The sequence below is a fragment of the Salmo trutta genome, chromosome 18 (assembly GCF_901001165.1).
Source record: "Salmo trutta chromosome 18, fSalTru1.1, whole genome shotgun sequence".
Classification (NCBI taxonomy): Eukaryota; Metazoa; Chordata; class Actinopteri; order Salmoniformes; family Salmonidae; genus Salmo; species Salmo trutta.
The window spans coordinates 53,011,111-53,025,270 of record NC_042974.1 but is presented as its reverse complement, the minus strand read 5'-3'; the positions used below and the strand labels follow the sequence as shown (position 1 = coordinate 53,025,270).

The window sequence follows — 14,160 nt, the reverse complement described above, 5'->3', positions numbered from 1 at the left end:
AATGTCAACATTGTGATCAGAGTGCCCCATGGTGGAGGTGGAGTTATGGTATGGGCAAGCATAAGCTAAGGACAATGAAAACAATATAATTTCATCAATGACAATTTGAACGCACAGAAATACCATAACTTGATCCTGAGGCCCATTGTTGTGCCATTCATCTGCCGCCATTACCTCATGTTTCAGCATGATAATGCACGGCCCCACGTTGTAAGGATTTGTACACAATTCCTGGAAGCTGAAAATGTCCCAGTTCTTCCATGGCCTGCAAACTCCCCAGACATGCCACCTATTGAGAATGTTTGGGATGCTCTGGATCGACAGCGTGTTCCAGTTCCCGCCAATATCCAGCAACTTCGCACAGCCATTGAAGTGGAGTGGGACAATATTCCACAGGCCACAATCAACAGCCTGATCAACTCTATGTGAAGGAGATGTGTCGCGCAGCATGGGGCAAATGTTGGTCACACGGACTGGTTCTGATCCACGCCCCTATCTTTTTTTTAAGGTATCTGTATCTCTCAGTCATGTGAAATTCATAGATTGGTGTCTAGTAAATGTATTTCAATTGACATTTCTTTATATGAACTGTAACTCACAAAAAAAATGTGAAAGTCTTGCATGTTTCGTTTCTATTTTTGTGCAGTGTAGTTGGCCCACAAGTGGTTTCCAAAATTAAATAAGATCACGTTATTTGTCACATGCTTCTTAAACAAGTGTAGACTAACAATGCAGAGTTAAAGATAACATTACATTTTAAAAATGAAAGTGACATGTGGAGAAAATACAGTGAATAACAACATGGCTATACACAGGGAGTAGGAAATAACATGGCTCTATACAAGGAGTACCAGTACCGAGTCGATGTGCATGGTACAAGGTAATTGAGGTAGCTATGAACAGTGCATACGTAGGGATAAAGTTACTAAGCAACAGGATGATAATAGACAGTAGCATATGTGGTGAGTGTGAAAGTGTGTGTGTGTGTGTGTGTATGGGGTCAGTATGCATGTTGTGTGTGTGTCAGTGTACTGTAAGAATGTGTGAGTACAGTCCAGTGTGTGAGAGCATAGTGTCAGTGCAAGAGAGCTAGTATAAAAAAAAGGGGCAATGCAGGTAGTCCGGGTGGCCATTTAGTGATCTGTTTAGCAGTCTTATGCCTTGGGGCTAGAAGCTGTTCAGGGTCCTGTTGGTTCTAGACTTGGTGCACTGGTCCCGCTTGCCATGTTGCAGCAGAGAGAACAGTCTATGGCTTGGGAAACTGGAGTCTTAATTTTTGGGGGGCCTTCTCTGACACTACCTCGTATAAAGGTCCTGGATGGCAAGGAGCTCTACCTCAGTGATGTACTGGACCGTACTCACCCTCTGTAGCGGATTGTGGTTGGGTGCCTTGTGGTTGCCATACCAAGCGGTGATGCAGCTAGTGAAGATGCTCCCAATTGTGCAGCTATAGCACTTTCTAAGGATCTGAGGGCCCATGTCAAATCTTTTCAGCCTCCTGAAGAGGCCTTGTCGTGCCCTCTTTACAACGGTGTGGGTGTGTGGTCCATGTTCATTCCTTAGTGATGTGGACATCGAGGAACTTGAAGCTCCCAACCCGCTCCACTACAGCCCCGTCTATGTGGATGGGGGCATGCTCGCCCCTCCGTTTCCTGTAGTCCACGATCAGCTCCTTTGTCTTGCTGACGTTGAGGGAGTGGTTGTTGTCCTGGCACCACACTGGCAGGCCTCTAACCTACTCCCTATACGCTGTCTCATCGTGGCCGGTGATCAGTCCTACCACAGTTGTCGGCAGCAAACTTGATGATGGTGTTGGATTTGAGGCCAAACAGTCGTGGGTGAACAGAGAGTACAGGAGGGGACCAAGCACACACCCCTGAGGGGCCCCTGTGTTGATGGCCAGTGTGGCGGATCTAGTTGCAGAGGAAGATGTTCAGTCCCAGGGTCCTGAGCTTGTATTTAGCTAGGCGAGTTAGTTAAGAACAAATTCTTATATACAATGACGGCCTACCCCGGCCAAACCCTCCCCTAACCTGGACGACCCTGGGCCAAATGTATGCGCCCTTTGGGACTCCCGATCACGGCCGGTTGTGATACAACCCGGGTCTGTAGTGACGCCTCTAGCACTGTGATGCAGTGCTTTAGAGTGCTGCGCCACTCAGGATGCCCTGAATGGGACTATGGTGTTGAATGCTGAGCTATAGTAAACAAACAGCATTCTTACCAGTGGAGGCTGCTTAGGGGAGGAGGGCTCATGATAATGGGTGGAACGGCACAAATGGAATGGCATCAAACCATGTTTGATGTATTGGATACCGTTCCACTGATTCCACTCCAGCCATTACCATGAGCCCATCCTCCCCAATTTAGGTGCCAACCTTCTGTGATTCTTACATAGGTATTCCTTTTGTCCAGGTGGACAGAATGAAACATCTCAACAATGAGACAGCTTCCTATTCAATTGAGACAGCAGGTGAGAAGAAATAGAGGACTGCATCAATCAACATTGCTCCCTAATGACATGCAGCATAGCAGGAACTGTAGGTAACTACAACCAATTGAACACAGGGGGGGGGGGCTTTCTGCCTGATGGATTGGCAGCAAGTGGACAGACACACACACACTCCCTGCCTCCCATATCCCCAGATCATCATTACGGCACCTTCCTCTGCAGACCTGGCTTTTTCAGGAGAACTTGAAAACAGCCTCCTCTCCTCCTACACACCCCACTCACTCCATTTTCCCTGCCTGTAATCATCTTGCAGGTTCAAATCTCCCTTTTATGAATCATAGAGCACAGCTATTCAGGTTCCCTTACTGCCTTTGCCCACCCACTCCGTCTCCCACACGGTCATTGGCTTTATGGGAACAATCAGCGACATAATGAAGTACTTTTCCCATGAAAATATACTTTCACAGATCTCACCCAAAATGTGGGCCATCAAGGAGACCTACCACTTACTTGTTGCTTGGAATCTTTACACATGTAGGTTGCTGTATAACAATACTCTGTGACCCACTATGGAACTTTTTAAAAGGGCCTTAGTATAATCTCTATAGTTACATGTAATTCATCACATGAATGCGAGTATAATGTATAACCAAAGGCTGATCTTATATGATTCTCCCCATAACTATGCAAACTCAGCAAAAAAAGAAACATCCCTTTTTCAGAACCCTGTCTTTCAAAGATCATTTGTAAAAAATCCAAATAACTTCACAGATCTTCATTGTTAAGGGTTTAAACACTGTTTCCCATGCTTGTTCAATGAACCATAAACTATTAATTAACATGCACCTGTGGAACGGTCGTTAAGACACTAACAGCTTACAGACGGTAGGCAATTAAGGTCACTCATGAAAACTTAGGACACTAAAGAGGCCTTTCTACTGACTCTGAAAAACACCAAAAGAAAGATGCCCAGGGTTCCTGCTCATCTGCATGAACGTGCCTTAGGCATGCTGCAAGGAGGCATGAGGACTGCAGATGTGGCCAGGGCAATAAATTGCAATGTCCATACTGTGAGACGCCCAAGACAGCGCTACAGGGAGACAGGACGGACAGCTGATCGTCCTCGCAGTGGCAGACCACGTGTAACACCTGCACAGGATCAGTACATCCGAACATCACACCTGCGGGACAGGTACAGGATGTCAACAACAACCGCCCAAGTTACACCAGGAATGCACAATCCCCCCCCATCACATCTCAGACTGTCTGCAATAGGCTGAGGCTGGACTGAGTGCTTGTACGACTGTTGTAAGGCAGGTCCTCTCCAGACATCACCGGCAACGACGTGGGCACAAACCCACCGTCGCTGGACCAGACAGGACTGGCAAAAAGTGCTCTTCACTGATGTGTCGTGGTTGTGTCTCACCAGGGGTCAGATTCACGTTTATCGTCCAAGGAATGAACGTTACACTGAGGACTGTACTCTGGAGCGGGATCGATTTGGAGGTGGAGCGTCCATCATGGTCTGGGGTGATGTGTCACAGCATCATCGGTCTGAGCTTGTTGTCATTGCAGGCAATCTCAACTCTGTGTTCTGCCATGGCCAGCGAAGAGCCCGGATCTCAATCCCATTGAGTACGTCTGGGACCTGTTGGATCGGAGGGTGAGGGCCATTGCCCCCAGAAATGTCCGGGAACTTGCAGGTGCCTTGGTGGAAGAGTGGGGCAACATCTCACAGCAAGAACTGGCAAATCTGGTGCAGTCCATGAGGAGATGCACTGCAGTACTTAATGCAGCTGGTGGCCACACCAGATACTGTTACTTTGACCCCCCTTTGTTCAGGGACACATTATTCCATTTCTGTTAGTCACATGTCTGTAACTTGTTGAATCTGATGTTCATACAAATATTTACACATGTTAAGTTTGCTGAAAATAAACCCAGTTGAAAGTGAGAGGACATTTCTTTTTTTTGCTGAGTTTAGTTACTGTCCCATATACATGCACAGCACACATAAAAACATGAGACAGCACCCCAATCCACACAATACATTCACTAACCAAGGTACCGCTTATGAACAAGAGAAACACTGCTATTTGCTGCCCTCTAGTGGTTGTTTATATAACATACCAAGTAAAATCAGACCGGCCAAACACTACCTTTAAAAACGTTTGTAGTGTTACAGAACAAGAGATTTCGTATAGACACGCCACAGGTTTGTCAATATGATGTAACTGTCAAATGGTCTCCACAGTTATTATCAAGAGTGTCTCAGAGAGACACTACAGATTAGAGAACAGTAATATTTTTTATACAATACATATCTGGTCTGATAGTCCATATACATATTACATCAAATATGTTGGTAGTGCTTATCTTTTTATATGTAGGCCCTCCATTTCAGATAAAGAAATAATTAACCAATGCTCTAAGAAAATCATTATATGATATGCCAGTAAAATATTACAGACCCAGGCAGCTAGCAACCCAATATTACACTCATTGTAAGACAGGCCTAATATCATAATACTCACTGGATAGATAGCTAGGACGTCAGGCTCTGAGGTTGTCTTTGACTGAAATCGTAGTCAAATCTAGGCATCCGATAACACCAGTGTTGTCTGTGAGGTACAGAGGTAAGTAAGCCCACTGACATACGATTAGCCCTTCCTTTCACCAATGACACTAAACTAATTCCCAGGCCAAAAGGAACTGTAGCTTTAGATTAGTTAAACATGTTGACAGTGAGGAAGAAAGAGAATATACATGAAATGGCTGCTTTAGCAAATAGGTCAGTGCTGTTATAAGGATTCTGTCCCCAAATTAATAAGTTGAAATCAAAGCCAAATGCATTCCTGACAGTTTGGCAGGAATCAAGGCATTTTTAACTAAGATTTGGCATCTAAACAGGTCAAGTTTCTGAAAATAGTCCCAATAGTAATGACTTTGAAAGATGAATGTAGGCTATTCCTCCCAAAGATATGTTCTGTGGTCAGATAATAAGCCTAAGTCACAAAAGGTTGAAGGAAAATAAATAAAGTAACATGCATTCATTTGTCCGTTAATCACAATTTGTTCACAGAAGATTAAAAAAAAAAACACACCTGTCAAGGGACTTAAGCAATAGGCACAATCAAAATAGGCCCTAAACATAATAGGAAAGAACCTGCAGGCAATGATCTGAAAAATAAGGTCCACGTCCATGGTGATGGGGTTGTTGAGTCCAGAGGAGCCCTATAGAGCCATAGTGGGGCTCACAATGCCAAGGATTAGCAGGGCACCAGGAGCATCAGTCTTGACGGTGAGGGACTGGAAGAGATGCTTCTGCTTCCAGTGAGTGAAGATAATCTTTCTGTGGTTGTGTGTTTGGGGCATGAGACCCCTACGAGGGGGATATAGTGGCCAGCGTACCAAGTCCCCTGGCAAACAAACATGTTTCTAGACCGCCAACATCTCCCGTTCTTGCTTCTTCCTCGGTCTCTCTGAAATAAAGACAACCAGACAGACTCAGAATGACTCTGTTATCGCGTAGTCTATTACAACTGGTGGAGTATTCAACCTAAATCGGAATCCAAATCTGCTGAACACATTTTCAACGTGAAATTAACCCTCATTGTAATTCAGCATGTTGACATGTCTGAGGAGTCTAACCTTGACCTTGCTCTGGTTCTTCCTCAGCTGCCTCTGGGACTTCAGGCAGGGACTCATCAGGTACCTCTGGCAGGTCAAGGTCTCCCTACACATACAAAACCAAATCAAGGTTTTAGAGAAAGGAATAATAAGAAAGAGCGACACTGGGAGAAATGGGGGAGGGACTTGAGCAGAGAAATGTACGTTCCAGTCTACAAAATAGAACCTTCCATTTGTATGAAATAGAACATTCTATTGATAGAGAGATACTGTCCAGGTTGACAGTCTCATGATGAGATGGTTTCTGCCTTGCCAGCCAGTGTTGTTGAGTAATTCAGACTGACCTGAGTGATGGCCTCCAGTTCAGCCAGTACAGCATCTTCATCCTCCTGTGTCAGGGAACCTGCCAGCATCTCATCTATTTCCTGAAGGGAGATAAAAAAGGTACAAATAAATATCAACAAAATACAGTAATTTCAATAAGATAGTAACGCCTCTGTAAAAAGAAAGTGGGGACCTTACCCTCTGGTATTCAATGGCTTCTTGGGTCTCATCCATAATTCTCTCCACATCCTCGATGGACATCGCCTAATACGAAAGAACATGGATTATTCATGTGGAATGCTATTTGGACTGCAGATGCAATGAAGGTAACTAAGGGCGCTTTCACATATCCCCTGTATGATGCGGATTCTGGAGCATTTAGTAGCCTGATCCACACTATACTGCAAACAAACCCTGGCTGAAACTAACCCTGGCTGAAACTAACTGCACGAGTAGCAGGTCCAACATCCAGGACAGGAGTACCAGGTATTAAGAGTCAGCAGCGCAATACAAGTGAAACTTTGTGCCTGTTACCAGCAAGCTAGTGCGCTAACGTCCTGTAGAAGGTGTGTCTGACAAGTCGCACCCTGAAACGGTTATTTTCAGGTGTTGTGAAAGCTAAACTTATTCTGTAGAATTCGCACAAACGGGCCAAGAAACCGAACGGGGGTACCGAAATCCATGTGTGAAAACGCCCTAAGCAACCCATTTATCTCACGGAAAAACACATACAGTATGCTACCCATCTATGTCATAGGGAAGTTGCAGAGAACAAACATATCTCTGATACCCTCACATACCTCATGCAATGACTTCAGGCAATCGTTTCCAACTTTAAGGCCTTCAATGACTTTCATCTCAATCTGGGCAAACTCAATGTCTTGACACTAAAGAAAACAAGATCAGAAAGCATTAGTTAAGTACAGGTGGGTATTCACTAGGAATCAAATGGAAGCAAACAGGGGGACGTATCTAAAAAAAAATGATTGTTTTTGTTGCAAAGCGTTTTCTGTTTAGAGTGAACATTTTCTGTTGCAAAACCTTTTTTGCTACGGTGCAATACATCCCATGTTAAAGTAATGAATAAATTACAATGTTATACTATTCCTGGTGGTGTGAGAGTGAATGTTTGAAAAAAAATTCAACTATTTACCATACGCTCCAGGTTGCTAATCTGGTTTTCCGTCTTGTCTAGAAGCTGGTCCTGGTATCTCTTCTTTTTGAGCAAGAGGAGGGCCTTCCTGTTGGAAAACAAAATACAGAAAGGTTAGAAAATGCAATACCCTAAATTGGAAATAACATACATACACAATATACCAGTCAAAAGTTTGGACACCTTCTCATTCAAGGGTTTCTTTATTTTTACTATTTTCTACATTGTAGAATAATAGCGAAGACATCAAAACTCTGAAATAACACATATGGAATCATGTAGTAACCAAAAAAAAGTGTTTAATGCAAATAACAATCTGTAATCTGCATTTTTGGACACCGATTATGGCCGATTACATTGCATTCCACGAAGAAACGGTATGGCATGCTGATCACTTCTTACACTAGTGCATCCCTGTTACACAAGTGCAGCAAGGAGCCAAGGTAAGTGGCTAGCTAGCATTAGGTTGTGCAATGTAACAGCAATATTTAGACTTATGGGTTGCCACCCGTTCGATAAAATATGGAACGGTTCCGGATTTCACTGAAAGAATAAACGTTTTGTTTTCGAAGTGATCGTTTCCGAGATTTGACCATATTAATGACCAACGGCTCGTCTTTCTGTGTTTATTATAATTAAGTCTATGATTTGATAGAGCAGTCTGACTGAGCGGTGGTAGGCGGCAGCAGGCTCATAAGCCTTCGTTCAAACTTTACTGCGTTTGCCAGCAGCTCTTAGCAATGCTTAGCACAGAGCTGTTGATGACTTCAAGCCCATCAACTCCTGAGATTAGGCTGGCAATACTAAAGTGCCTATTAGAACATCCAATAGTGAAAGGTATATGAAATACAAGTGGTATAGAGAGAAATGGTCGACGCGTCATAATTCCTATAATAACAACCTAAAACTTCTTAACTGGGAATATTGAAAAACTGGGAATATTGAACCACCAACTGTCAAATGTTCTGAGCAAAGAACATAAAACGCTAGGTTTTTTTTCACATATTGCACTTTTACTTTCTTCTCCAACACTGTTTTTGCATTATTTAAGCCAAATTGAGCATATTTCAATACTTATGAGACTAAATAGATTTTATGTATTATATTAAAGTGTTCATTGTTCATTCAGTATTGTTGTAATTGTCATTATTACAAATATATATAAAATAAATTGAATTAAAAAAAAATATGTAAAAAAATTGATTAATCGGTATCGGTGTCGAAAAATCATAATCGGTCAACCTCTAATACTAATTGAGTGCATGTAAACTTCTGACCCACTGGGAATGTGACGAAAGAAATAAGATTCTCTACTATTATTCTGACATTTCAAAATTCTTAAAATAAAGTGGTGATCCTAACTGACCTAAGACAGGGAATTTTTACTCGGATTACATGTCAGGAATTGTGAAACACTGAGTTTAAATGCATTTGGCTAAGGTGTATGTAAACTTCCGACTTCAACTGTATGTATCAATTGATGATCATGACAGCTTTCAATCTCAAGCGCTTTAAAGTGACATTTACTTTAGGCATACGTCTTATTTATGGTGAGAGAAGGTCCTTACTCTTTCTTGCCATCTTTCAGCAGCTGCTTGGCCAGATTCCTCTCTTTTTCCAGCTGCAGAGTGATTCTCTTTTGGTACTGCTTCAACTTATCTCTCTGCTGTTTCAGTTGCTGGAATGGAGAAGACAGAAATGTTAATGTGATTGTTGGAATATCACTCATTTCAACGCTAAATCACTTCAGTTTGCTGTCTAGCTTGCCAGTACAGTTAATTGGGTTTTAGCCCTGGTTTGTATGGGTTGTCAGACTGCCCCTAACCCACCAGTGTGTCTTAAACAACAGTGTGAGTAACAATAGTGGAATCAGTGGTTTGCCTTCAAAATAAAAGTCACATTGAATATGATGCAAACGGATATAATTACTGAAATGCTATATCTGGACTAGATAATGCTAAAGAAGGTTGGAATGTTTTAAATTCAACAAAAGACTTAATTTCACAATTTCTTTATATCAGTTGAAATTGCACTGTGGATGTATTAGACTTCATCATTGCATTGGGGGCATACTTCTATTTCACTGTATTTTCATTGATCCACAATCCATAGGTAACAGTCTACAGTAATGTTCTGTGGATGTCAATGAGTAAAGAGTTTACACAAATATTAGTGTCGTAGCTCTTATTGCAGGACTTTGACTGTGGGAAATGACCGCACTAGCCATCCTATTGTGCATATTGACATGTGGGTGTCACTTGAGTAGCCTGATACTTAATACTCAATGAAATGGTGTATGCTCAATATGTAATTCTGCAGTCTAATATAGGAGAACGCTACATGCCTGAATGCATAGACCAACTGTAAAGTTTGGTGGAGGGGCTGTTTTTCATGGTTGTCCTTAGGTCCAGTGAAGGAACTTCTTAACGCTACAGCATACAATGACATTCTAGATGATTCTGTGTTTCAACTTTGTTGCAACAGTTTGGGGGAGGCCCTTTCCTTTTTCAGCATGACAATGCCTCCGTGCACAAAGCGAGGTCCATACAAAAGTGGTTTGGAAGAACTTGACTGGCCTGCACAGAGCCCTGACCTCAACCCCATCAAACACCTTTGGGATGAATTTACATGCTGACTCCGAGCCAGGCCTAATAGGCCAACATTAGTGCCCGACCTCACCAATACTCGTGGCTGAATGGAACCAGGTCCCTGCAGCAATGTTCCAACATCTAATGGAAAGCCTTCCCAGAAGAGTGGAGGCTGTTATATCAGCAAAGGGAGGGGGACCAACGGCATATTAATGCCCACGACTTTTGAATGAGATGTTCGAGGAGCAGGAGTCCACATACTTTTGGTCAGTAGTGTACTTTGCTGATCTAACATTATAAAATTATTCCCTAGCTAACTGGGTAGTGTGGGTAGAGAGCCAACTAGAACATGTTCGTAGCTAACTATAGTAACTATGTTAGCAGGCTGACTTGCTAAATAGTTGGCTAAGGCTAGCTAGTTACAGTAACGTTAGGCTACTCACCAAAACGGCTCTGTCCTGCTCTGTGACTCGCGTGCGTCTCTTTCTGCCGAAAATGTTTCCCATTTTGATCCCGCATCCCCGCCACTCTGTGCAACTAAAGAGTCGACTTGTAAACAAGTCTATCTCTCAGAGAACATTGCGTAAGCCTACAATTAGTTTGTAGATCGGTCGACTGGCTAGATATCTTATTACTTTGCTAGTTTATTTCAGCGAAGCTAATTCTAAATACCACACCCCTAAAGTCAGGAAGTACGGCATTCAGGTATGGACAATTGAAATAGTGGGGTTCTCTCGTTTGGGCAAGTCTGTCCTGCGCCTCCTTGTTCTTCTTTTGTGATTGGGTTGACGGATCGCATCCAACTTTTAAGGTGCATACAACGCCACCTACTGTATTGGAGTGTGAGGCCAGTCAGCCTACCAACAGTGGCAAGAAAAAGCATGTGATCCCTTTAGAAATACCTGGATCTCTGCATAAATTGGTCATAAAATTTGATCTGATCTTCATCTAGGTCACAACAATAGACACAGTCTGCTTAAACTAATAACACACAAGTCTACGTGTTCATGTCTTTATTGCACCAATTTGTAAGTCGCTCTGGATAAGAGCGTCTGCTAAATGACGTAAATGTAATTGAACACACCGTGTAAACATTCACAGTGCAGGGTGGAAAAAGTATGTGAACCCTTGGATTTAATAACTGGTTGACCCTCCTTTGGCAGCAATAACCTCAACCAAACGTTTTCTGGCGTTGCGGATCAGACCTGCACAACGATCAGGAGGAATTTTGGGCCATTCCTCTTTACAAAACTGTTTCAGTTCAGCAATATTCTTGTGAGGTCTGGTGTGAACTGCTCTCTTGAGGTCATGCCACAGCATCTCAAACAGGTTGAAGTCAGGACTCTGACTGGGCCACTCCAGAAGGTGTATTTTCTTTGGTTGTTGATTTACTTCTGCGTTTTGGGTTGTTGTCCTGTTGCATCACCCAACTTCTGTTGAGCTTCAACTGGTGGACAGATAGACTAACATTCTCCTGCAAAATGACTTGATAAACTTGGGAATTCGTTTTTCCATCGATGATAGCAAGCGGTCCAGGCTCTGAGGCAGCAAAACAGCCCCAAACTATGATGCTTCCTCCACAATAATTTACAGTTGGGATGAGGTTGATGTGCTGTGCCTTTTTTTCCTCCACAGTGTTGTTCCAAACAACTCAGCTGTAGTTTCAACTGTCCACAGAATATTTTGCCAGTAGCACATCAAGGTGCACTTCTGAAAACTTCAGACATGCAGAAATGTTTTTTTTTTTGGACAGCAATGGCTTCTTCCATGGTGTCCCCACATGAACAACATTATTGTTTAGTGTTTTACGTATTGTAGACTCAGGATATTAGCATATTCCAGAGATTTCTGTAAGTCTTTAGCTGACATTCTAGGATTCTTCTGCGCTGTGCTCTTGCAGTCATCTCTGCAGGATGACCACTCCTAGGGAGAGTAGCAACAGTGCTAAACTTTCTCCATTTATAGACAATTTGTCTTACCGTGAACTGACGAACATCAAGGCTTTTAGAGATACTTTCGTAACCCTTTCCAGCTTCATGCATGTCTTCTGAGAGCTCTTTTGTTTGAGGCGTGGTTCACATCAGGCAATGGTTCTTGTGATTAGCAAACTCAAATTTTATGAGTGTGTTTTTATAGGGCAAGGCAGTTCTAACCAACATCTCCAATCTCGTCTCATTGATTGGACTCCAGGTTAGCTGACTCCTGACTCCAATTAGCTTATGGAGAAGTCATTAGCCTAGGGGTTCACATAGTGTTTCCAACCTACACAGTGAATGTTTAAATTATGTATTCAATATAGACAAGAAAAATACAATAGTCTGTGTGTTATTAGTTTAAGCACACTATGTGTGTCTATTGGTGTGCCTTAGATGAAGATCAGCTCAAATTTGATGACCAATTTATGCAGAAATCCAGGTAATTCCAAAGGGTTCACATAATTGAATGTACAGTGGCATTGGTCCTGTTCCTTTAAGAAAGTGAAATAGAGCCCTAGACACCGCTCCCCCCCCCCCCCACTATACCACCCAAAACCCAACCCTATCCAGTCACTCTGACCCTTTCACACAATCTCTCAGCATCTCAAATAAAATTGTATTTGTCACATGCACCGAATACGACAGGTTTAGACCTTACTGTGAAATGCTTACTTACAAGCCATTAACCAACAATGCAGTTTTAAGAAAATAGTGTTAAAAAAATGTCCATTGGATGAATTGTTCAGCAGTCTTATGGCTTGTAGGTAGAAGCTGTTAAGGAGCCTTTTGGACCTAGACTTGGGCGTTCTGGTCCCGCTTGCCATGCGGTAGTAGAGAGAACAGTCTATGACTTGGGTGACTCTAGTCTGACAATTTTTTATATATCTACGTCATACAGTTCACAAAATATCAACACATGCTCCACTGTTTCCTCCACTAAACACTCATCACACAGACCTGTTTCATGTCTCCCCATCATCCACAAAGTGGCATTCAATCCTGTGTGCTCAAACTGTAGTCTACTCCATACAACTTCCTCTCTCTTACATCCCATACTCCCCACCTCTTCCTTTACTGACCGATGCGCACAATAAAATTGCCTCCTCTTACTACTAGCATCCCACTCCCTTTGCCAAAGCTCAAGCCCTTTTGCCCCGATCGAGGACTTGACTTCCCTGCGGCCCAGCGGGACCTGAATATCTACCCCCTCTCTCATCACAGCACACTCAGCCACCACGTCGGCCTTCTCATTACCCTCTACACCCACATGGGTGGGAACCCAGCAAAAGCTTACCACTCCAATTCCATTAACAGCACCATCATCCCCACAAACAAGTCTCCCCTTTCCAACCTTCCCGTCTTCACACTAATAAACACTGCAGCCGAATCAGAGCAGATCACCACTCAGTGGTTTCACCTCCTACACTCATCTCAAACCTATAATCATGGCCATCAACTCGGCCGCATACACTGACACATAATCAGTTAAACACTTACTGAAATATTGTACACAGCGCATTCAGAAAGTATTCAGACCCCTTGACTTTTTCCACATTTTGTTACATTACAGCCTTATTCTAAAATGGATTCAACCTTTCAATTTTATCAATCTACATACAATACCCCATAAAAAAAAGCAAAAACAGGTTTTTAGAAATGTTTGCACATCTCTTAAAATTAAAAAACAGAAATACCTTATTTACATAAGTATTCAGACCCTTTGCTATGAGGCTCGAAATTGAGCTTGATCATCCTTGAGATGTTTCTACAACTTGATCGGAGTGCACCTGTGGTAAATTCAATTGATTGGACATGATTTGGAAAGGCACACACCTGTCTTTATAAGGTCGCAAAGTTGACAATGCATGTCAGACCAAAAACCAAGGCACGAGGTCAAAGGAATTGTCCGTAGAGCTCCGAGACAGGATTGTGTCAAGGCACAGATCTGGGAAAGGGTATCAAAACATTTCTGCAGCATTGAAGGTCCCCAAAACACAGCGGCCTCCATCATTCTTAAATGGAAGAAGTTTGGAACCA

At 42.8% G+C, this 14,160-nt stretch overlaps 1 protein-coding gene across 1 annotated transcript; it reads right to left on the bottom strand.

Moving 5' to 3' along the window:
• Window positions 1-4,408: 4,408 nt before the first annotated feature.
• chmp6b (charged multivesicular body protein 6b) lies at window positions 4,409-10,886 on the bottom strand. Its single transcript, XM_029699006.1, has 8 exons — window positions 10,591-10,886; window positions 9,128-9,237; window positions 7,560-7,647; window positions 7,207-7,293; window positions 6,605-6,670; window positions 6,427-6,507; window positions 6,104-6,188; window positions 4,409-5,934 (listed from the first exon to the last, which is right to left on the bottom strand). The coding sequence occupies exons 1-8, from the start codon at window positions 10,651-10,653 to the stop codon at window positions 5,891-5,893; spliced, it is 624 nt and encodes a 207-aa protein (XP_029554866.1). The 5' UTR covers window positions 10,654-10,886; the 3' UTR covers window positions 4,409-5,890.
• Window positions 10,887-14,160: the final 3,274 nt, after the last annotated feature.

Bases quoted from the DNA above. Each gene is read 5' to 3' on its own strand.
- chmp6b (XM_029699006.1), bottom strand. From the start codon at position 10,653: ATGGGAAACATTTTCGGCAGAAAGAGACGCACGCGAGTCACAGAGCAG. The intron at 7,294-7,559 runs GTAAATAGTTGA...TGTTTTCTTTAG, and splicing joins TTAGCAACCTGGAGCGTATG to TGTCAAGACATTGAGTTTGC. The intron at 5,935-6,103 runs GTTAGACTCCTC...TCTTTATTTCAG, and splicing joins AGAACCAGAGCAAGGTCAAG to AGAGACCGAGGAAGAAGCAA.